At 41.4% G+C, this 25540-nt stretch overlaps 1 protein-coding gene across 2 annotated transcripts; it reads right to left on the bottom strand.

Annotated features, from left to right (window-relative positions):
- Window positions 1-24044, bottom strand: LOC311103443 (cytokine receptor-like factor 3). 2 transcript variants are annotated; one of them, XR_014610086.1, is made up of 10 exons: window positions 23912-24044; window positions 15689-15896; window positions 15214-15301; window positions 14867-15044; window positions 4283-4340; window positions 3712-3876; window positions 2817-2955; window positions 2596-2708; window positions 1366-2444; window positions 2-311 (listed from the first exon to the last, which is right to left on the bottom strand). XR_014610086.1 is itself a non-coding variant. In XM_084145013.1 (9 exons), the coding sequence occupies exons 1-9, from the start codon at window positions 24026-24028 to the stop codon at window positions 2176-2178; spliced, it is 1335 nt and encodes a 444-aa protein (XP_084001139.1). In that variant the 5' UTR covers window positions 24029-24044; the 3' UTR covers window positions 1-2175. The 2 variants fall into 2 exon arrangements, 1 of the variants encoding a protein (XP_084001139.1); XM_084145013.1 differs by having other exon boundaries at window positions 1-2444.
- Between the last annotated feature and the right edge of the window lie 1496 nt (window positions 24045-25540).

Raw genomic sequence — 25540 nt, 5'->3', positions numbered from 1 at the left:
AGACTGACTAAGCAATTTATTTAATTTTTCTGGGGCATTCATTCTGTACTGAAGGTAGGTACAATGAGGTATACACAGATCTCAAAATAATAAGCCTTATAACAAGCAGGACTGGGGTCAATTCCATTTAGGAAATCAACTCACATTCCACTTTTCCTCAATTTGGAAATTTCAGTTAACCTCCTGAATTGAAATGGAACTGAGCCCAACCCTGATTACAAGTCACAGCCTGCGTTCCAAATGGAACCCTATTCCCTACATGGTGCACTACTTTTGACCAGCCCCTATGGACTCTGTTCTAAAGTAGTGCACTATATAGGGAATAGGGTGCCATTTAGAACGAACGCACAGTTAAAGGAATCAGAGACGGATGTTTGCATGAAGAGGGTGGTGGATGATGAGACGGACAGTTGAGTACCTTAACTGGTGGCCTGGTTCCATTTCCAACCCCACCACCTTACCCTTGCACCATGGCAGTCTCACTGATTTTGGACTTGAAGCAACACTTTCTGCAATACTGCCACAGTAACTATATACAGCTACATACTGTGTTCAGATACACCTTTTATCTACAAGCAGTGTCTTACAGCATGTATGAGCAGACATGTCCCTGTTAACATGTTACTGAGAAACTGTCACATCTTTAAAACATTTAACAGTCAGTCTGCTGAAGAGAGCTCTCTGTAGACCTCCTCAACCATTCCATATCTGCAGACACACAGGATGCGCCCCAAATGTCACCCTATTCCCTATAGTGCACTAGAGGAAACAGGAAATAGGGTGTCTTAGGACGGGCCCTCTATAATTCACATCTCACAAGTAGAACAAGTTCCCCCCCAAAACAATTCACATGAAAGTACATCAATGTCTACAAGTGAAGTTACATTATTGCATGGTTGTGAATACTGTTATGACGATTGTCTTAGCAAAAACAAATGTAAAACGTAAAAAAAAAAAAAAAGCACATTTAAGAGCATGAAATGGAATCTGATTCAGAACACTTACAGATCTAGAACTTTGTACACACCGTGAGTTCTGCTCACACCGAGAGAGAGAGATGGTAGAAGAGGGTTTAGATCTCTGGAGTAAGTTGTTTCACCGTGGTGGTGTTTGTCTTGTGGTAAACCAGACCAGCATGCTTTGCAGCTCAGGCGTTTGATGAAAGGAAAACGTCTCTCTCTGATCACTTCTAAGATCTCTGAACCACCCCTTGTTCTTCTCACATTTTAAAAGACAACACCACCATTTTGTGACTTTTGGAGAGAGTCTGCATCTGAAATTGGCACAGAAAATGGCACCCTATTCCCTATATAGTGCACTACTTTAGACCAGGGCCCATAGGGCACTATGTAGGAAATAGGGTGCCATTTGTCTCTTGAAAAGGAGGAATTATTGTTCAGTTCTGGTACGTGAGTCTGTATCGTACGGCAGGATATCTGATCAGCCATTTCAAAAAAGGGCTTTGCATACATTATGTCGATCCAGGTGCCAAGAGGAGAAAGGTGTGCTACTGGAGTTTAGATGTTCTGACACCAGAGAAGACAGCTCTCAGCCATTACAAGTCATACCTGGAGGAAGCGTAGGTAGCTGCAGAAGGCCAACTGAAACCTTTCCCAGGGTGTAAGGAACGGATGGGTCACACAGTGGGTAAAGGAGGGGTACATTACTGTAAACAACGCCAGTTGAATTCACATTTAGAAATGGAACTGACCCCAACACTGAAAAGTTGCCATAGGGGGTAGAGGCTAGGGTAAGTGTTTAGGGGTAAGTGTCTAAGGCAGTGGTATTCAAAGTCGGGGGTCGCGACCCCACTAAACAAAAAGTAAGAGTATAGATTATTGTATGAAACGATATACAAACGTTTGAGAAATAATTAGAAAAATACAATTTGAGTACATTTAGGCTTCTTTTCATTTTGATAAGAGATAAATGTAATGAATGAAGGGTTATTTGTTGATGTAAAAATCTAAATGTACCGATTTTAAGGTTGTCATTATTTTTGGGGTGGGTTCAGGATAAATTATTGCATAAAAATAGGGTCCCCACTGAAAAAGTTTGAATACCACTGGTTTAAGGGGTCGGTCTATGGGTTGATTTGGGACAGGACAACAGCACGAGGTTGGCAGTCCAACTCCAGCAGACAGGACTGACAGGGCTGCTATCCAATCAGCAACCTCAGAACACCAGCACCTTCCAACCAGGGTGGGCTAAGGAACAGCCAAAGAACAGGCAGTCCACCCCCTGGTCCAGCAGCCAATCAAACACCACTTCCCGGTTCCCTGAGCCAATCGTAACCCTCAGCTTGAAGTTGCCTCCGTCGCTAAGGTTGTTGTTGTTGCTAACAGGAAGTAGGTTGACCACTTCCATATCAAAGGTCACAGCAGAGCCGAGGGTGACGGAAGGCAGCTGGTTGGTCATCTCTTTACCGTTGACAAACACCGCTCCTGGAGGGAGAGGAGAGGAGGAAGAGGGGAGGGATAGAAGGAGAGAGAAATCTCAGTCAAGTTTTCTAACTTTTAACGCTGCTGCTACTCTGCAATTGTACGCTTTACAAAAAAAAAAAAAAAACATTTGAAAAAGTGATTTTGAGTGTACCATTGGTGGAGATGCAGACAGCCTGGTCTCTCTGGAGAGACTCTGCCTCTCCCTCACACCCCACACACAACCCGATACTGTCCTGCTTGTCCACCTGGCCCGTCGCAGAGATCCTACACAAGCACGCACACACATTAATCACAGCATAACATTACGCTAGAGATTGTGATTGAGAGAGAGAGAGAGAGAGAGAGAGAGGAAGAAAGTGTGTGAGTACTGACTTGAAGGTGAGCGTCTGTCCACAGAAGTACGTTGGAGCGTTGGAGTAGAGAACCCCAGCTTTAGAGGGGGAGGAGTCACTCCGCATGGCGATGTTTCTTCTACTGCTGAGGATGTAGCCCTCACTGCCTGGACACCACTCTGACACACACAACACCCAGAAGAAGACAGAAACCATGACAACAGTACATCTTCAGTCGAGGCCGACTGCATTCAACAGATCTGGCTCCAGCAGACACCTTCTCACGCCACTGAGACATAGGAGATGAGACAGGATGTTGAATGATGCCAGAAACAACGGTGCATTACCGCCACCAACAACATGGGTGGTGAAATTACATTTAGAATTACAAGCTAGGTACTTGCTAGTGTGTACTAACTAGCTAGTGTATGTGTACTAGCTAGTGTATGCGTACTAGCTAGCTAGCCTAGGTAGTGTGTACTAGCTAGCTGCACAAGCAACAGTGGCTAACATTACGCCCTGGACCAGAGCTAGTGCCCTGACTGTTTATGTGGTAGGATACTGACACCCTGGACCAGAGCCAGTTACTCACAATACACGAGACCAACAAACGTCTACATGTTGCGCGCGCACATACCCTCTGAGATGCTAAAATAGCACCAGAGACGGTAAAATAGCACCAGATACGGTAAAATAGCACCAGAGACGCTAAAATAGCACCAGAGACGCTAAAATAGCACCAGACACTAAAATAGCACCAGAGACACTAAAATAGCACCAGAGACACTAAAATAGCACCAGAGACACTAAAATAGCACCAGAGACACTAAAATAGCACCAGAGACACTAAAATAGCACCAGACGCTAAAATAGCACCAGAGACGCTAAAATAGCACCAGAGACGCATGTGGTGCCAGTATGGTGTGTGTGTTTACCATGGGGTGCCAGTGTGGTGTATCCTGTCTGTGGGACGCTCCAGGGGCTCCACTCGGTGCGTCCTTCCCCCCGGGCACACACCCTGAACAGATGATCAGTGTGGGGGTCCAGGTGTTGGACCAGGAACTCCTGCTCCGGCCCGATGTAGGCATCCTCGTACTGACCTGAAGTGGAAGATACCCAGGTCAGGACCACAGAGATCAATTACTATTAATAAAGCACTATTCCGATTATAAAGTACCATTAATATAATTACATTTTATAATATATTTCACATAATATGATATAATATTAATATTATTAAGCACTATTAATAAAGTACTAATATTTAATTATATGGTTAGGACAACATTCACGGGCGCAAACTTGAGAAAATAAACAGATTCACGGGATCAGCGCCACTACACTAAGACAGCGTCGCTGGACCCTTTGTTTAGAAATTCATCCGCATTCATATTATTATTATCATATTGAATAAATATGAATGATATAGAATCACATAGAAATTAATAAGTTATGGGATATGAAATCATTTGACTCGACCTTCATATTTTCGACCTAGGTACTGACCAGACACTGAGCGACGATACTGCAGACGGTAGTCCTGCACCGCAAACTCATCATCCACCTAGAGAGAGAGAGTTAGGAAACACAACCCCACAGTACAGTGTATTAGTTAGTTAGTTAATATTAGTGTCATAACACCCCACAGTACAGTGTATTAGTTAGTTAGTTAATATTAGTGTCATAACACCCCACAGTACAGTGTACTAGTTAGTTAGTTAATATTAGTGTCATAACACCCCACAGTACAGTGTACTAGTTAGTTAGTTAATATTAGTGTCATAACACCCCACAGTACAGTGTACTAGTTAGTTAGTTAGTTAATATTAGTGTCATAACACCCCACAGTACAGTGTACTAGTTAGTTAGTTAATATCAGTGTCATAACACCCCACAGTACAGTGTACTAGTTAGTTAGTTAGTTAATATTAGTGTCATAACACCCCACAGTACAGTGTACTAGTTAGTTAATATTAGTGTCATAACACCCCACAGTACAGTGTACTAGTTAGTTAGTTAGTTAATATCAGGGTCATAACACCCCACAGTACAGTGTACTAGTTAGTTAGTTAGTTAATATTAGTGTCATAACACCCCACAGTACAGTGTACTAGTTAGTTAGTTAGTTAATATCAGTGTCATAACACCCCACAGTACAGTGTACTAGTTAGTTAGTTAGTTAATATCAGGGTCATAACACCCCACAGTACAGTGTACTAGTTAGTTAATATCAGTGTCATAACACCCCACAGTACAGTGTACTAGTTAGTTAGTTAATATTAGTGTCATAACACCCCACAGTACAGTGTACTAGTTAGTTAGTTAATATTAGTGTCATAACACCCCACAGTACAGTGTTTTAGTTAGTTAATATCAGTGTCATAACACCCCACAGTACAGTGTACTAGTTAGTTAGTTAATATTAGTGTCATAACACCCCACAGTACAGTGTACTAGTTAGTTAGTTAATATTAGTGTCATAACACCCCACAGTACAGTGTACTAGTTAGTTAGTTAATATTAGTGTCATAACACCCCACAGTACAGTGTACTAGTTAGTTAATATCAGTGTCATAACACCCCACAGTACAGTGTACTAGTTAGTTAGTTAATATTAGTGTCATAACACCCCACAGTACAGTGTACTAGTTAGTTAGTTAGTTAATATCAGTGTCATAACACCCCACAGTACAGTGTACTAGTTAGTTAGTTAGTTAATATCAGTGTCATAACACCCCACAGTACAGTGTACTAGTTAGTTAGTTAATATTAGTGTCATAACACCCCACAGTACAGTGTACTAGTTAGTTAGTTAGTTAATATCAGTGTCATAACACCCCACAGTACAGTGTACTAGTTAGTTAGTTAATATTAGTGTCATAACACCCCACAGTACAGTGTACTAGTTAGTTAGTTAATATTAGTGTCATAACACCCCACAGTACAGTGTACTAGTTAGTTAGTTAGTTAATATCAGTGTCATAACACCCCACAGTACAGTGTACTAGTTAGTTAGTTAGTTAATATCAGTGTCATAACACCCCACAGTACAGTGTACTAGTTAGTTAGTTAATATCAGTGTCATAACACCCCACAGTACAGTGTACTAGTTAGTTAGTTAGTTAATATCAGTGTCATAACACCCCACAGTACAGTGTACTAGTTAGTTAGTTAATATTAGTGTCATAACACCCCACAGTACAGTGTACTAGTTAGTTAGTTAATATTAGTGTCATAACACCCCACAGTACAGTGTTTTAGTTAGTTAATATCAGTGTCATAACACCCCACAGTACAGTGTACTAGTTAGTTAGTTAATATTAGTGTCATAACACCCCACAGTACAGTGTACTAGTTAGTTAATATCAGTGTCATAACACCCCACAGTACAGTGTACTAGTTAGTTAGTTAATATTAGTGTCATAACACCCCACAGTACAGTGTACTAGTTAGTTAATATCAGGGTCATAACACCCCACAGTACAGTGTACTAGTTAGTTAATATCAGTGTCATAACACCCCACAGTACAGTGTACTAGTTAGTTAGTTAATATTAGTGTCATAACACCCCACAGTACAGTGTACTAGTTAGTTAATATCAGTGTCATAACACCCCACAGTACAGTGTACTAGTTAGTTAGTTAATATTAGTGTCATAACACCCCACAGTACAGTGTACTAGTTAGTTAATATCAGTGTCATAACACCCCACAGTACAGTGTACTAGTTAGTTAGTTAATATTAGTGTCATAACACCCCACAGTACAGTGTACTAGTTAGTTAGTTAATATCAGTGTCATAACACCCCACAGTACAGTGTACTAGTTAGTTAGTTAGTTAATATCAGTGTCATAACACCCCACAGTACAGTGTACTAGTTAGTTAGTTAATATCAGTGTCATAACACCCCACAGTACAGTGTACTAGTTAGTTAGTTAATATTAGTGTCATAACACCCCACAGTACAGTGTACTAGTTAGTTAGTTAATATCAGTGTCATAACACCCCACAGTACAGTGTACTAGTTAGTTAGTTAGTTAATATTAGTGTCATAACACCCCACAGTACAGTGTACTAGTTAGTTAGTTAATATTAGTGTCATAACACCCCACAGTACAGTGTTTTAGTTAGTTAATATCAGTGTCATAACACCCCACAGTACAGTGTATTAGTTAGTTAGTTAATATTAGTGTCATAACACCCCACAGTACAGTGTACTAGTTAGTTAGTTAATATCAGTGTCATAACACCCCACAGTACAGTGTACTAGTTAGTTAGTTAATATTAGTGTCATAACACCCCACAGTACAGTGTACTAGTTAGTTAATATCAGTGTCATAACACCCCACAGTACAGTGTACTAGTTAGTTAGTTAATATCAGTGTCATAACACCCCACAGTACAGTGTACTAGTTAGTTAATATCAGTGTCATAACACCCCACAGTACAGTGTACTAGTTAGTTAATATCAGTGTCATAACACCCCACAGTACAGTGTACTAGTTAGTTAGTTAATATCAGTGTCATAACACCCCACAGTACAGTGTACTAGTTAGTTAGTTAATATCAGTGTCATAACACCCCACAGTACAGTGTACTAGTTAGTTAGTTAATATTAGTGTCATAACACCCCACAGTACAGTGTACTAGTTAGTTAATATCAGTGTCATAACACCCCACAGTACAGTGTACTAGTTAGTTAGTTAATATTAGTGTCATAACACCCCACAGTACAGTGTACTAGTTAGTTAGTTAATATTAGTGTCATAACACCCCACAGTACAGTGTACTAGTTAGTTAGTTAATATCAGTGTCATAACACCCCACAGTACAGTGTACTAGTTAGTTAGTTAATATTAGTGTCATAACACCCCACAGTACAGTGTACTAGTTAGTTAGTTAATATTAGTGTCATAACACCCCACAGTACAGTGTACTAGTTAGTTAGTTAATATTAGTGTCATAACACCCCACAGTACAGTGTACTAGTTAGTTAGTTAATATCAGTGTCATAACACCCCACAGTACAGTGTACTAGTTAGTTAATATCAGTGTCATAACACCCCACAGTACAGTGTACTAGTTAGTTAATATCAGTGTCATAACACCCCACAGTACAGTGTACTAGTTAGTTAGTTAATATCAGTGTCATAACACCCCACAGTACAGTGTACTAGTTAGTTAGTTAATATCAGGGTCATAACACCCCACAGTACAGTGTACTAGTTAGTTAGTTAATATCAGTGTCATAACACCCCACAGTACAGTGTACTAGTTAGTTAATATCAGTGTCATAACACCCCACAGTACAGTGTACTAGTTAGTTAGTTAATATCAGGGTCATAACACCCCACAGTACAGTGTACTAGTTAGTTAATATCAGGGTCATAACACCCCACAGTACAGTGTACTAGTTAGTTAGTTAATATCAGGGTCATAACACCCCACAGTACAGTGTACTAGTTAGTTAATATCAGGGTCATAACACCCCACAGTACAGTGTACTAGTTAGTTAATATCAGTGTCATAACACCCCACAGTACAGTGTACTAGTTAGTTAGTTAATATCAGGGTCATAACACCCCACAGTACAGTGTACTAGTTAGTTAATATCAGGGTCATAACACCCCACAGTACAGTGTACTAGTTAGTTAATATCAGTGTCATAACACCCCACAGTACAGTGTACTAGTTAGTTAATATCAGTGTCATAACACCCCACAGTACAGTGTACTAGTTAGTTAGTTAATATTAGTGTCATAACACCCCACAGTACAGTGTACTAGTTAGTTAATATCAGTGTCATAACACCCCACAGTACAGTGTACTAGTTAGTTAGTTAGTTAATATTAGTGTCATAACACCCCACAGTACAGTGTACTAGTTAGTTAGTTAATATCAGTGTCATAACACCCCACAGTACAGTGTACTAGTTAGTTAATATCAGTGTCATAACACCCCACAGTACAGTGTACTAGTTAGTTAGTTAATATCAGGGTCATAACACCCCACAGTACAGTGTACTAGTTAGTTAATATCAGGGTCATAACACCCCACAGTACAGTGTACTAGTTAGTTAGTTAATATCAGGGTCATAACACCCCACAGTACAGTGTACTAGTTAGTTAATATCAGGGTCATAACACCCCACAGTACAGTGTACTAGTTAGTTAATATCAGTGTCATAACACCCCACAGTACAGTGTACTAGTTAGTTAGTTAATATCAGGGTCATAACACCCCACAGTACAGTGTACTAGTTAGTTAATATTAGTGTCATAACACCCCACAGTACAGTGTATTAGTTAGTTAGTTAATATTAGTGTCATAACACCCCACAGTACAGTGTACTAGTTAGTTAGTTAATATTAGTGTCATAACACCCCACAGTACAGTGTACTAGTTAGTTAGTTAGTTAATATCAGTGTCATAACACCCCACAGTACAGTGTACTAGTTAGTTAGTTAATATCAGGGTCATAACACCCCACAGTACAGTGTACTAGTTAGTTAATATCAGGGTCATAACACCCCACAGTACAGTGTACTAGTTAGTTAGTTAGTTAATATTAGTGTCATAACACCCCACAGTACAGTGTACTAGTTAGTTAGTTAATATTAGTGTCATAACACCCCACAGTACAGTGTATTAGTTAGTTAATATCAGTGTCATAACACCCCACAGTACAGTGTACTAGTTAGTTAATATCAGTGTCATAACACCCCACAGTACAGTGTACTAGTTAGTTAATATCAGTGTCATAACACCCCCACAGTACAGTGTACTAGTTAGTTAGTTAATATTAGTGTCATAACACCCCACAGTACAGTGTACTAGTTAGTTAGTTAGTTAATATTAGTGTCATAACACCCCACAGTACAGTGTACTAGTTAGTTAGTTAATATTAGTGTCATAACACCCCACAGTACAGTGTTTTAGTTAGTTAATATCAGTGTCATAACACCCCACAGTACAGTGTTTTAGTTAGTTAATATCAGTGTCATAACACCCCACAGTACAGTGTACTAGTTAGTTAGTTAATATTAGTGTCATAACACCCCACAGTACAGTGTACTAGTTAGTTAGTTAATATCAGTGTCATAACACCCCACAGTACAGTGTACTAGTTCGTTAGTTAATATTAGTGTCATAACACCCCACAGTACAGTGTACTAGTTAGTTAGTTAATATTAGTGTCATAACACCCCACAGTACAGTGTACTAGTTAGTTAGTTAATATCAGTGTCATAACACCCCACAGTACAGTGTACTAGTTAGTTAGTTAATATTAGTGTCATAACACCCCACAGTACAGTGTACTAGTTAGTTAGTTAATATTAGTGTCATAACACCCCACAGTACAGTGTATTAGTTAGTTAATATCAGTGTCATAACACCCCACAGTACAGTGTACTAGTTAGTTAGTTAATATTAGTGTCATAACACCCCACAGTACAGTGTACTAGTTAGTTAGTTAATATCAGTGTCATAACACCCCACAGTACAGTGTTTTAGTTAGTTAATATTAGTGTCATAACACCCCACAGTACAGTGTATTAGTTAGTTAATATCAGTGTCATAACACCCCACAGTACAGTGTACTAGTTAGTTAATATCAGTGTCATAACACCCCACAGTACAGTGTACTAGTTAGTTAGTTAATATTAGTGTCATAACACCCCACAGTACAGTGTACTAGTTAGTTAGTTAATATCAGTGTCTTAACACCCCACAGTACAGTGTACTAGTTAGTTAGTTAATATCAGTGTCATAACACCCCACAGTACAGTGTACTAGTTAGTTAGTTAATATTAGTGTCATAACACCCCACAGTACAGTGTACTAGTTAGTTAGTTAATATTAGTGTCATAACACCCCACAGTACAGTGTATTAGTTAGTTAGTTAATATCAGTGTCATAACACCCCACAGTACAGTGTACTAGTTAGTTAATATCAGTGTCATAACACCCCACAGTACAGTGTACTAGTTAGTTAGTTAATATCAGTGTCATAACACCCCACAGTACAGTGTACTAGTTAGTTAATATCAGTGTCATAACACCCCACAGTACAGTGTACTAGTTAGTTAGTTAATATCAGTGTCATAACACCCCACAGTACAGTGTACTAGTTAGTTAGTTAATATCAGTGTCATAACACCCCACAGTACAGTGTACTAGTTAGTTAGTTAGTTAATATTAGTGTCATAACACCCCACAGTACAGTGTACTAGTTAGTTAGTTAGTTAATATCAGTGTCATAACACCCCACAGTACAGTGTACTAGTTAGTTAGTTAGTTAATATTAGTGTCATAACACCCCACAGTACAGTGTACTAGTTAGTTAATATCAGTGTCATAACACCCCACAGTACAGTGTACTAGTTAGTTAGTTAATATCAGTGTCATAACACCCCACAGTACAGTGTACTAGTTAGTTAATATCAGTGTCATAACACCCCACAGTACAGTGTACTAGTTAGTTAGTTAATATCAGTGTCATAACACCCCACAGTACAGTGTACTAGTTAGTTAGTTAATATCAGTGTCATAACACCCCACAGTACAGTGTACTAGTTAGTTAGTTAATATTAGTGTCATAACACCCCACAGTACAGTGTACTAGTTAGTTAGTTAATATCAGTGTCATAACACCCCACAGTACAGTGTACTAGTTAGTTAGTTAATATTAGTGTCATAACACCCCACAGTACAGTGTACTAGTTAGTTAGTTAATATTAGTGTCATAACACCCCACAGTACAGTGTACTAGTTAGTTAGTTAATATTAGTGTCATAACACCCCACAGTACAGTGTACTAGTTAGTTAGTTAGTTAATATCAGTGTCATAACACCCCACAGTACAGTGTATTAGTTAGTTAATATCAGTGTCATAACACCCCACAGTACAGTGTACTAGTTAGTTAGTTAATATTAGTGTCATAACACCCCACAGTACAGTGTACTAGTTAGTTAGTTAATATTAGTGTCATAACACCCCACAGTACAGTGTACTAGTTAGTTAGTTAATATTAGTGTCATAACACCCCACAGTACAGTGTACTAGTTAGTTAATATCAGTGTCATAACACCCCACAGTACAGTGTACTAGTTAGTTAGTTAATATCAGTGTCATAACACCCCACAGTACAGTGTACTAGTTAGTTAGTTAATATCAGTGTCATAACACCCCACAGTACAGTGTACTAGTTAGTTAGTTAATATCAGTGTCATAACACCCCACAGTACAGTGTACTAGTTAGTTAGTTAATATTAGTGTCATACCACCCCACAGTACAGTGTACTAGTTAGTTAGTTAGTTAATATTAGTGTCATAACACCCCACAGTACAGTGTACTAGTTAGTTAGTTAATATTAGTGTCATAACACCCCACAGTACAGTGTACTAGTTAGTTAGTTAATATTAGTGTCATAACACCCCACAGTACAGTGTATTAGTTAGTTAGTTAATATCAGTGTCATAACACCCCACAGTACAGTGTTTTAGTTAGTTAATATCAGTGTCATAACACCCCACAGTACAGTGTTTTAGTTAGTTAATATCAGTGTCATAACACCCCACAGTACAGTGTACTAGTTAGTTAGTTAATATTAGTGTCATAACACCCCACAGTACAGTGTACTAGTTAGTTAGTTAGTTAATATTAGTGTCATAACACCCCACAGTACAGTGTACTAGTTAGTTAGTTAATATTAGTGTCATAACACCCCACAGTACAGTGTACTAGTTAGTTAATATCAGTGTCATAACACCCCACAGTACAGTGTACTAGTTAGTTAGTTAATATTAGTGTCATAACACCCCACAGTACAGTGTATTAGTTAGTTAGTTAATATCAGTGTCATAACACCCCACAGTACAGTGTTTTAGTTAGTTAATATCAGTGTCATAACACCCCACAGTACAGTGTTTTAGTTAGTTAATATCAGTGTCATAACACCCCACAGTACAGTGTACTAGTTAGTTAGTTAATATTAGTGTCATAACACCCCACAGTACAGTGTACTAGTTAGTTAGTTAATATTAGTGTCATAACACCCCACAGTACAGTGTTTTAGTTAGTTAATATCAGTGTCATAACACCCCACAGTACAGTGTACTAGTTAGTTAATATCAGTGTTATAACACCCCACAGTACAGTGTACTAGTTAGTTAGTTAATATTAGTGTCATAACACCCCACAGTACAGTGTATTAGTTAGTTAGTTAATATCAGTGTCATAACACCCCACAGTACAGTGTATTAGTTAGTTAATATCAGTGTCATAACACCCCACAGTACAGTGTACTAGTTAGTTAGTTAATATTAGTGTCATAACACCCCACAGTACAGTGTACTAGTTAGTTAGTTAATATCAGTGTCATAACACCCCACAGTACAGTGTACTAGTTAGTTAATATCAGTGTCATAACACCCCACAGTACAGTGTACTAGTTAGTTAATATCAGGGTCATAACACCCCACAGTACAGTGTACTAGTTAGTTAATAACATCTGTAGGGTGTGTTAGTTCATATCAGTGTTATAACACCTGTAGGGTGTGTTAGTTCATATCAGTGTTATAACATCTGTAGGGTGTGTTAGTTAATATCAGTGTTATAACATCTGTAGGGTGTGTTAGTTCATATCAATGTTATAACACCTGTAGGGTGTGTTAGTTAATATCAGGGTTATAACATCTGTAGGGTGTGTTAGTTCATATCAGTGTTATAACATCTGTAGGGTGTGTTAGTTCATATCAGGGTTATAACATCTGTAGGGTGTGTTAGTTCATATCAGTGTTATAACATCTGTAGGGTGTGTTAGTTAATATCAGTGTTATAACACCTGTAGGGTGTGTTAGTTAATATCAGTGTTATAACATCTGTAGGGTGTGTTAGTTAATATCAGTGTTATAACACCTGTAGGGTGTGTTAGTTCATATCAGTGTTATAACACCTGTAGGGTGTGTTAGTTAATATCAGGGTTATAACATCTGTAGGGTGTGTTAGTTAATATCAGTGTTATAACACCTGTAGGGTGTGTTAGTTCATATCAGGGTTATAACACCTGTAGGGTGTGTTAGTTCATATCAGTGTTATAACATCTGTAGGGTGTGTTAGTTCATATCAGTGTTATAACACCTGTAGGGTGTGTTAGTTCATATCAGTGTTATAACATCTGTAGGGTGTGTTAGTTAATATCAGTGTTATAACATCTGTAGGGTGTGTTAGTTCATATCAATGTTATAACACCTGTAGGGTGTGTTAGTTAATATCAGGGTTATAACATCTGTAGGGTGTGTTAGTTCATATCAGTGTTATAACATCTGTAGGGTGTGTTAGTTCATATCAGGGTTATAACATCTGTAGGGTGTGTTAGTTCATATCAGTGTTATAACATCTGTAGGGTGTGTTAGTTAATATCAGTGTTATAACACCTGTAGGGTGTGTTAGTTAATATCAGTGTTATAACATCTGTAGGGTGTGTTAGTTAATATCAGTGTTATAACACCTGTAGGGTGTGTTAGTTCATATCAGTGTTATAACACCTGTAGGGTGTGTTAGTTCATATCAGTGTTATAACACCTGTAGGGTGTGTTAGTTAATATCAGGGTTATAACATCTGTAGGGTGTGTTAGTTAATATCAGTGTTATAACACCTGTAGGGTGTGTTAGTTCATATCAGTGTTATAACACCTGTAGGGTGTGTTAGTTCATATCAGTGTTATAACACCTGTAGGGTGTGTTAGTTCATATCAGTGTTATAACACCTGTAGGGTGTGTTAGTTCATATCAGTGTTATAACACCTGTAGGGTGTGTTAGTTCATATCAGTGTTATAACATCTGTAGGGTGTGTTAGTTAATATCAGTGTTATAACACCTGTAGGGTGTGTTAGTTCATATCAGTGTTATAACACCTGTAGGGTGTGTTAGTTCATATCAGTGTTATAACATCTGTAGGGTGTGTTAGTTCATATCAGGGTTATAACATCTGTAGGGTGTGTTAGTTCATATCAGGGTTATAACATCTGTAGGGTGTGTTAGTTCATATCAGGGTTATAACATCTGTAGGGTGTGTCCCCTCACCTTACACCAGCGTACTAACACACTGCCAGGTCTCTCCTGGAGTTCCTCTATCTGGACTGGAGGGTGTGAAGAGACTGATCCGTGGCGTGACACTCTCTCTCTCACCGCGCCCAGCAGAGAGGCATCCAGCTGGGCAGATACACACGGCACGTCTACCAACACTGGAACCTCCGGGAGGCTGGGACACACACACACACACACACACACACACACACACACACACACACACACGCCGAGTTAACCTTTACATTGTATACTTAAAAGTTACAACATACACAAAGAGAGTATGATAATTCGCTCCCTCCCCCTCTCTCTCTCTCTCTCTCTCTCTCTCTCTCTCTATCCACCTGTCCAGCTGGATCTGAAGGGCCTTCTTGGTGAAACTCCCCAGCTTGTCCTCCTTCTCCCCCACACCACAACGGATAGCTACCTCACCTGAAGAGAGGAGAGGGGGAGAGAGAAAGAGAGATTAAAACCTTTAAATCAGTTGAATTACTGTAGATGAATCATGAAATAGGAGGCCCCTGAGGTTTCTTGGTACTGAGGAAGAGGACCGGAGCAATAGGGGAAACAGGATTCTGATGGTGTGTAATAAAAAGAGTCAGAATAATTTGGGGGGTTATTACGGTAATGTGTCTTTTTGCATATCCCCAACTCCCCCTGAGACACTCTCAGGGAGTGTGATCACGGCCAAGTTTGCCATTGTACAGCGCCCCCTGGAGCAGTCAGGGTTAAGTGCCTTGCTCAAGGGCACAGCATTTTAGTGGTATTCGAACCAGCAACCTTTCGGTCCATGCGTCCCTCCGTCTGCCTATACCTTACCCTCACGGAGAAGCTCGTCGGCAGTGCTGACTCCATGTTCTATGAGTTTCTGGCAGTCGTCCAGCGGTCGTACGCTGTCCTGCTCGATGACATCCACCTCGCTAAGGAGCACGCTCAGGCGCTCCACCAGGAGGCGGGTCACAGCCGCCTGGAGCTCAGAGAAATGACGCTTCAGCGCCTCCCTGGCCTGAGACGAGCTGCCTCGCACCTGGACGAGGGGGAGGAGAGAGGAAGGAGGGAGAGGAGAGAGGAAGGAGGGAGAGAGAGGAGAATGGACCAGTTAAATTGTTTTAATCTCTAGTTTATAGAAATGACGCTTCAACGCTTCCCTGGCCTGAGACGAGCTGCCTCGCGCCTGGAGGGACAGGGTGGGGATTGATTGATTGGTTACATTTATATGCTAACTTTGTGCGAGAAATGCTAAAACGTTAGCATTTGGAAACAGTGCCAGTCCCCCAACGGAACAGGAAGCTGGTGGTTAGTCGTTTGCAGTGAAACTCAGTCTCCGTTTCAGTTCCTCTTAACAGACAAGCATGCTGAGCTGAACTCCTGTCAGTCTGGTAGTTTCATACTATTTCTGTCCCAAATGGCTAGTAGCTTTATAGTGCACTACTTTTGACCAGGGCCCATAGAGCTCTGGTCAAAAGTAGTGCACTATATAGGGAGCTTTTTGGGACACACTCACTGACTGACAGTCCTCCTCTCACTCTCACTTAGACTATGAGAGCGAGACAGAGAGAAGGAAACCGAAGAGAGCAGAGGCGCTGCACTGATAAAACAGGAAATGCCTCACTGGAGCCATTGCATCACTTCCTGGTGTCTATCAGTTTTGTGGAGATAAGGACAGTGTCCTAAATGACACCCTATTCTCTATATAGTGAACTCCTTTTGACCAGGACCCAATGGTAGTGCACTATGGAGGGAATAGGGTACCATTTGGGATGTTGCCTAAGATAATAAATATTTTGGGACGGAGGAGGATGGGAAAGCTAATATTGTCATCTGGAATACAATGACATGTCCACTGGGAGTGGAGGACATACAGCCTGGGGAGAGAGAGATAAGAGGTGTGACAGAGAGAGTAAGAAAGAGAGAGAGAGACCAGAGAGAGAGAGACCAGAGAGAGAGAGACCAGAGAGAGAGAGAGAAGGCAAGAAGGGCATTTATGCCATCAAAAGGAAGATAAAATTCAACATACCAATTAGGATCTGGCTAAAAATACTTGAATCAATTATAGAACCCATTGCCCTTTATGGTTGTGAGGTCTGGGGTCCGCTCACCAACCAAGAATTCACAAAATGGGACAAACACCAAATCGGGACTCTGCATGCAGAATTCTGCCAAAAATATCCTCTGTGTACATCGTAAAAACACAAAATAATGCATGCAGAGCAGAATTAGGCCGATACCAGCTAATTATCAAAATCCAGAAAAGAGACCACCTAAAAGGAAGCGATTCCCAAACCTTCCATAACAAAGCCATCACATACAGAGAGATGAACTTGGAGAAGAGTCCCCTAAGCAAGCTGGTCCTGGGACTCTGTTCACAAACACAAACAGACCCCCAGGACAGCAACACAATTAGACCCAACCAAATCATGAGAAAACAAAAAGATAATTACTTGACACCTTGGAAAGAATTTACAAAAAAAACGGAGCAAACTAGAATGCTATTTGGCCCTAAACAGAGAGTTCACAGTGGCAGAATACCTGACCACTGTGACTGACCCAAAATTAAGGAAAGCTTTGACTATGTACAGACTCAGTGAGCATAGCTTTGCTATTGAGAAAGGACACCGTAGGCAGACCTGGCTCTCAAGAGAAGACAGGCTATGTGCACACTGCCCACAAAATGAGGTGGAAACTGAGCTGCACATCGTAACCTCCTGCCAAATGTATGACCATATTAGGGACACATATTTCCCTCAGATTACACAGACCAACAAAGAACTCAAAAACAAATTTATTTTGATAAACTCCCATATCTATTGGGTGAAATACCACAGTGTGCCATCACAGCTGCAAGATTTGTGACCTGTTGCCACAAGAAAAGGGCAACCAGTGAAGAACAAACACCATTGTAAATACAACCCATATTTATGTTTATTTATTTATTTTTGTACTTTAACTATTTGCACATTTGTTACAACACTGTATATAGACATAATGACATTTGAAATGTCTTTATTCTTTTGGAACTTTTGTGAGTGTAATGTTTACTGTTAATATTTATTGTTTACTATCTACTTCACTTGCTTTGGCAATGTTAACATACGTTTCCCATGCCAATAAAGCCCCTTGAAGAGAGAGAGAGAGACAGAGAGAGACACAGAGAGAGAGAGAGAGACACAGAGAGAGGGAGAGAGACAGAGAGAGAGACAGAGACAGAGACAGAGACAGAGACAGAGACAGAGACAGAGACAGAGACAGAGACAGAGACAGAGACAGAGAGAGAGAGAGAGAGAGAGAGAGAGAGAGAGAGAGAGAGAGAGAGAGAGAGAGACACAGAGAGAGACAGAGAGAGAGAGAGACAGAGACAGAGAGAGAGAGAGACAGAGAGAGAGAGAGAGAGAGAGAGAGACAGAGAGAGAGAGACAGAGAGACAGACAGAGAGAGAGAGACAGAGACAGAGAGAGAGACAGAGAGAGAGACAGCAACCTTGGGAAAATCCTCTGCATTATCATTAACAGCAGACTAGTTCATTTCCTCAGTGAAAACAATGTACTGAGCAAATGTCAAATTGGCTTTTTACCAAATTACCGTACGACAGACCACGTATTCACCCTGCACGCCCTAATTGACAAATAAACAAACCAAAACAAAGGCAAAGTCTTCTCATGCTTTGTTGATTCCAAAAAAGCTTTTGACTCAATTTGGCATGAGGGTCTGCTATACAAATTGATGTAAAGTGGGGTTGGGGGAAAAACATACGACATTATAAAATCCATGTACACAAACAACAAGTGTGCGGTTAAAATTGGCAAAAAACACACACATTTCTTTCCACAGGGCCGTGGGGTGAGACAGGGATGCAGTTTAAGCCCCACCCTCTTCAACATATTTATCAACGAATTGGCGAGGGCACTAGAACAGTCTGCAGCACCCGGCCTCACCCTACTAGAATCTGAAGTCAAATGTCTTCTGTTTGCTGATGATCTGGTGCTTCTGTCACCAACCAAGGAGGGCCTACAGCAGCACCTAGATCTTCTGCACAGATTCTGTCAGACCTGGGCCCTGACAGTAAATCTCAGTAAGACAAAAATAATGGTGTTCCAAAAAAGGTCCAGTTGCCAGGACCACAAATACAAATTCCATCTAGACACTGTTGCCCTAGAGCACACAAAAAACTATACATACCTCGGCCTAAACATCAGCGCCACAGGTAACTTCCACAAAGCTGTGAACGATCTGAGAGACAAGGCAAGAAGGGCCTTCTATGCCATCAAAAGGAACATAAAATTTGACATACCAATTAGGATCTGGCTAAAAATACTTGAATCAGTTATAGAACCCATTGCCCTTTATGGTTCTGAGGTCTGGGGTCTGCTCACCAACCAAGAATTCACAAAATGGGACAAACACCAAATTGAGACTCTGCATGCAGAATTCTGCAAAAACATTCTCAGTGTACAACGAAAAACACCAAATAATGCATGCAGTGCAGAATTAGGCCAATACCCGCTAATTATCAAAATCCAGAAAAGAGCCGTTAAATTCTATAACCACTTAAAAGGAAGCGATTCCCAAACCTTCCATAACAAAGCCATCACCTACAGAGAGATTAACTTGGAGAAGAGTCCCCTAAGTAAGCTTGTCCTGGGGCTCTGTTCACAAACACAAACAGACCCCACACAGCCCCAGGACAACAACAACAACAACAACAACACAACTAGACCCAACCAAATCATGAGAAAACAAAAAGAGAATTACTTGACACATTGGAAAGAACAAACAAAAAAACAGAGCAAACTAGAATGCTATTTGGCCCTAAACAGAGAGTACACAGTGGCAGAATACCTGACCACTGTGACTGACCCAAACTTAAGGAAAGCTTTGACTATGTACAGACTCAGTGAGCATAGCCTAGCTATTGAGAAAGGCCGCCGTAGGCAGACCTGGCTCTCAAGAGAAGACAGGCTATGTGCACACTGCCACAAAATGAGGTGGAAACTGAGCTGCACTTCCTAACCTCCTGCCAAATGTATGACCATATTAGAGACACATATTTCCCTCAGATTACAGCGATCCACAAAGAATTCGAAAACAAACCCAATTTTTGATAAACTCACTTACAGTGGGGAAAGAAAGTATTTAGTCAGCCACCAATTGTGCAAGTTTTCCCACTTAAAAAGATGAGAGAGGCCTGTCATTTTCATCATAGGTACACGTCAACTATGACAGACAAATTGAGGGGAAAAAATCCAGAAAATCACATTGTAGGATTTTTTAATGAATTTATTTGCAAATTATGGTGGAAAATAAGTATTTGGTCACCTACAAACAAGCAAGATTTTTGGCTCTCACAGACCTGTAACTTCTTCTTTAAGAGGCTCCTCTGTCCTCCACTCGTTACCTGTATTAATGGCACCTGTTTGAACTTGTTATCAGTATAAAAGACACCTGTCCACAACCTCAAACAGTCACACTCCAAACTCCACTATGGCCAAGACCAAAGAGCTGTCAAAGGACACCAGAAACAAAATTGTAGACCTGCACCAGGCTGGGAAGACTGAATCTGCAATAGGTAAGCAGCTTGGTTTGAAGAAATCAACTGTGGGAGCAATTATTAGGAAATGGAAGACATACAAGACCACTGATAATCTCCCTCGATCTGGGGCTCCACGCAAGATCTCACCCCGTGGGGTCAAAATGATCACAAGAACGGTGAGCAAAAATCCCAGAACCACACGGGGGGACCTAGTGAATGACCTGCAGAGAGCTGGGACCAAAGTAACAAAGCCTACCATCAGTAACACACTACGCCGCCAGGGACTCAAATCCTGCAGTGCCAGACGTGTCCCCCTGCTTAAGCCAGTACATGTCCAGGCCCGTCTGAAGTTTGCTAGAGTGCATTTGAATGATCCAGAAGAGGATTCTGAGAATGTCATATGGTCAGATGAAACCAAAATATAACTTTTTGGTAAAAACTCAACTCGTCGTGTTTGGAGGACAAAGAATGCTGAGTTGCATCCAAAGAACACCATACCTACTGTGAAGCATGGGGGTGGAAACATCATGCTTTGGGGCTGTTTTTCTGCAAAGGGACCAGGACGACTGATCCGTGTAAAGGAAAGAATGAATGGGGCCATGTATCGTGAGATTTTGAGTGAAAACCTCCTTCCATCAGCAAGGGCATTGAAGATGAAACGTGGCTGGGTCTTTCAGCATGACAATGATCCCAAACACGCCGCCCGGGGAACGAAGGAGTGGCTTCGTAAAAAGCATTTCAAGGTCCTGTGGCCTAGCCAGTCTCCAGATCTCAACCCCATAGAAAATCTTTGGAGGGAGTTGAAAGTCCGTGTTGCCCAGCGACAGCCCCAAAACATCACTGCTCTAGAGGAGATCTGCATGGAGGAATGGGCCAAAATACCAGCAACAGTGTGTAAAAACCTTGTGAAGACTTACAGAAAACATTTGACCTGTGTCATTGCCAACAAAGGGTATATAACAAAGTATTGAGAAACTTTTGTTATTGACCAAATACTTATTTTCCACCATAATTTGCAAATAAATTCATTAAAAATCCTACAATGTGATTTTCTGGAGAAAAAAAAAAAGTCTCATTTTGTCTGTCATAGTTGACGTGTACCTATGATGAAAATTACAGGCCTCTCTCATCTTTTTAAGTGGGAGAACTTGCACAATTGGTGGCTGACTAAATACATTTTTTCCCCCACTGTATCTACTGGGTGAAAAACCACAGTGTGCCATCACAGCTGCAAGATTTGTGACCTGTTGCCACAAGAAAAGGGCAACCAGTGAAGAACAAACACCATTGTAAATACAACCCATATTTATGTTTATTTATTTTCCCATTTGTACTTTAACTATTTGCACATTGTTACAACACTGTATATATAAATAATATGACATTTGAAATGTCTTTATTCTTTTGAAACTTCTGAGTGGAATGTTTACTGTTAATATTTATTTCACTTTTGTTTACTATCTACTTCTCTTGCTTTGGCAATGTTAACACACGTTTCCCATGCCAATAAAGCCCTTAAAGAGAGAGAGAGAGACAGAGAGAGAGAGACAGAGAGAAGAGACAGAGAGAGAGAGGGGGAGAGAGAGAGAGAGACAGAGAGAGAGACAGAGAGAGAAGAGACAGAGAGAGACAGAGAGAGAAGAGACAGAGACAGAGAGACAGAGACAGAGACAGAGACAGAGAGACAGAGAGACAGAGAGAGAGGTAGAGAGGTAGAGAGAGAGGTAGAGAGAGAGGTAGAGAGAGAGAGGTAGAGAGAGAGGTAGAGAGAGAGAGAGGTAGAGAGAGAGAGAGGTAGAGAGAGAGAGAGAGAGAGAGGTAGGGAGAGAGAGAGAGAGGTAGAGAGAGAGAGACAGAGAGAGAGAGAGACAGAGAGACAGAGAGACAGAGAGACAGAGAGACAGAGAGACAGAGACACAGAGAGACAGAGAGACAGAGAGAGAGACTACAGGATGTTTTGTTCTTCTCTTCCAGAAGCGTCTAAGGCACACACACAGCTCACGGACGTCACACGATCCTAGTAATGTGTGTGACAGAGCAGCTTTTCCTGCCTGCCTCGTCTCATATTACAGTAATGATGACTCATCCCTGGGGAAGAAGGGGGTTATGGGAAAAATGGCCCAAAACTGGACTCTACAGCTGGGAGAGGAAAGGAGAGCAAGGTGATAGAGGTGTGCCAGATAATGGATGGGAACAGTGGGCGCCAGAGAGCAGAACAGAACCATACTGTAGATAAAGTGTCCGTTTCAATTCATTAGAGCGGGTACTACCCATTTTACTGAAACGGGTGCGAGAGGGTGAAGTTAATCTTTGGCCCAGTCAGAATCAGCTGCGAAGGGCTGCTTGAATGCAGAGGGGAGACAAAGCTGTGTTGTTTTTTTGCGTTTCCATCTTGTTCCTGCGGTAGGAATATTGGGGTGACGTCGGCATAAAAGCGTCAACATGTTTGAGGTGTTGGCAGATGCATGGGCTATTCTCGTTGTGCAGTGGTGACATACGGTTAAGGTTTCAATCCACAACTCTCTGTTCCTCGCCATTGTGATCTACTGGGAAGCCAAAATTGATATTTAAACGACGGAGAATCCTCCTGGTTTATCCACCCCACCACTCGCCATCGTACAGAACTAGTTCCCGGCGGCGCCTCACAAAAGGACAGTTTGAAATGCACCAATTAAGATTTACATTTAATTTTTAATTTAATTTTTTAACTAGAGCATAGGCTCTAGTTGTTTTAACGGAATAGCATGAAATGTTTTTCAGCTCAGATTTCCTCAAGAGGCAGAGGCCTACAACCCAGCGTAGGCCTAGTCTATGGGCCTAGTGCTTTTTGTCTATTTTTTGTTGTTGTATGTATTCGGGTTCACGGTGCAGATCCAACCGAGGTCCTGTACTGACCGGTTCGGCACCAATACGTGTACCGCTACACCCCTATTCATTACATGGGAATTTAACCTTGTGGTTTTTTATGTGCACTACGTCACCACACAGCCTTTTAACTGCAACACGTCAGTTTGATGGAAACATCTCTGGTGGGAAAATCTGCATATTGTTTTTATGCGGATTTTAGAACATTCGCATTAAAATCTGTTGCCAATTGGATGGAAACCTAGTTACAGACACAGATGAAGTCCTCTCCTGAACTACATAGCATGTTTTCAATAGAATGTGCTTTTTAGTTCAGGAGTTGGACTACATTGCATTCACGCCACCTCCGGTTTGGCCAATGAGTTGTGTTTCTTTCTTCACCTACCTCTCTTTCTCTGCTTTACTTTTAGAGGAGCAGGAAATAACAGCATTGTTTACAATTAGCCTGAGAGAGAGGGAGGAGGGGGGAGGGGGAGCGAGGGAGGGAGGAGCGGGAGGGAGGGGGGGAGAGAGAGAGGGAGGAGGGGGAGAGAGAGAGAGGGGGAGAGAGAGAATGAGGAGGGGGAGAGAGAGAGAGGGAGGAGGGGGAGAGAGAGAGAGGGAGGAGTGTGTGTGTGAGTTGGACCGCTGTTGTAGGTATGTATTATTACCTGTTTGCGTGCCTGGCTGAGTCCATGTAGGCGTTGTTGTAGTTCGCTCCTGTAATTCTGAGCTGCTTCTATACTCTCCTTAGCCTCCTGCAGCAATGCCTCAGCCTCTATAGACATCCTGCTGTACCGCCTTGCTCCTACACACACACACACACACACACACACACACACACGTTATCAGCAGAGGTTTGTAACTTCATGTCCCTGTGGCCTGATATGCTTTCACTCTGAAAGTGTTCAGACTGGAATGTGTGTGTATTCCCCTGAAGTCATTATGATGCTGTACAGCTCCACTACCACAGTAGAACAAGGAGGGGCAGACAGACAGACACTAAGACAGTACCTCGTACACCAGGCAGACAGACAGACACTAAGACAGTACCTCGTACACCAGGCAGACAGACAGACACTAAGACAGTACTGTCACGAGAATTTCTATCTCTAATTCAACCTAAGCTTGAATCATTACCAGAGGTTGTAAGGCTCTGGTTTTAATCCTAAATGATTCAAGGTCCACAACCAGCAAGAATGATCTGTATTTTTATTCATGGAGAGCTCTGGCGCCAAAACCCATACACTCCTGTTTTATACCTCTTGACACACAAAGGCACTTTGCTCTGCCCACCTTTAGGAGGCTTTTTTTTTAACCCGTTTTCTCAGTCCCCTTCACCCTGGAATGTTTAGTCCCGCCCCCCTCTGTTAGTGGGTTGCCACTACATTATAACTCTTAACACCGTTCACACATTTAAACTGTATTTGGGGTGAAATCCTTTAGTCAATATTCTTAAAATACAAATTAATCTAACAAGTACCTTGTACACCAGGCAGACAGACAGACACTAAGACAGTACCTTGTACACCAGGCAGACAGACAGACACTAAGACAGTACCTTGTACACCAGGCAGACACTAAGACAGTACCTTGTACAGCAGCAACCAGCCAACCAGAGACCAGACACTAGCAGCAACCAGCCAACCAGAGACTGGACACTAGCAGCAACCAGCCAACCAGAGACCAGACACTATCAGCAACCAGCCAACCAGAGACCAGACACTAGCAGCAACCAGCCAACCAGAGACTGGACACTAGCAGCAACCAGCCAACCAGAGACCAGACACTAGCAGCAACCAGAGACCAGACACTAGCAGCAACCAGCCAACCAGAGACCAGACACTATCAGCAACCAGCCAACCAGAGACCAGACACTATCAGCAACCAGCCAACCAGAGACCAGACACTATCAGCAACCAGCCAACCAGAGACCAGACACTATCAGCAACCAGCCAACCAGAGACCGGACACTAGCAGCAACCAGCCAACCAGAGACCAGACACTATCAGCAACCAGCCAACCAGAGACCAGACACTATCAGCAACCAGCCAACCAGAGACCAGACACTAGCAGCAACCAGCCAACCAGAGACCGGACACTAGCAGCAACCAGCCAACCAGAGACCAGACACTATCAGCAACCAGCCAACCAGAGACCAGACACTAGCAGCAACCAGAGACCAGACACTAGCAGCAACCAGCCAACCAGAGACCAGACACTAGCAGCAACCAGCCAACCAGAGACCAGACACTAGCAGCAACCAGCCAACCAGAGACCAGACACTAGCAGTAACCAGC

This window comes from Coregonus lavaretus, assembly GCF_964263955.1.
Source record: "Coregonus lavaretus genome assembly, chromosome: 28".
NCBI classification, from domain to species: domain Eukaryota; kingdom Metazoa; phylum Chordata; class Actinopteri; order Salmoniformes; family Salmonidae; genus Coregonus; species Coregonus lavaretus.
Note: the sequence above shows the minus strand (reverse complement) of the source record. Positions and strands in the feature narration are given on the sequence as shown.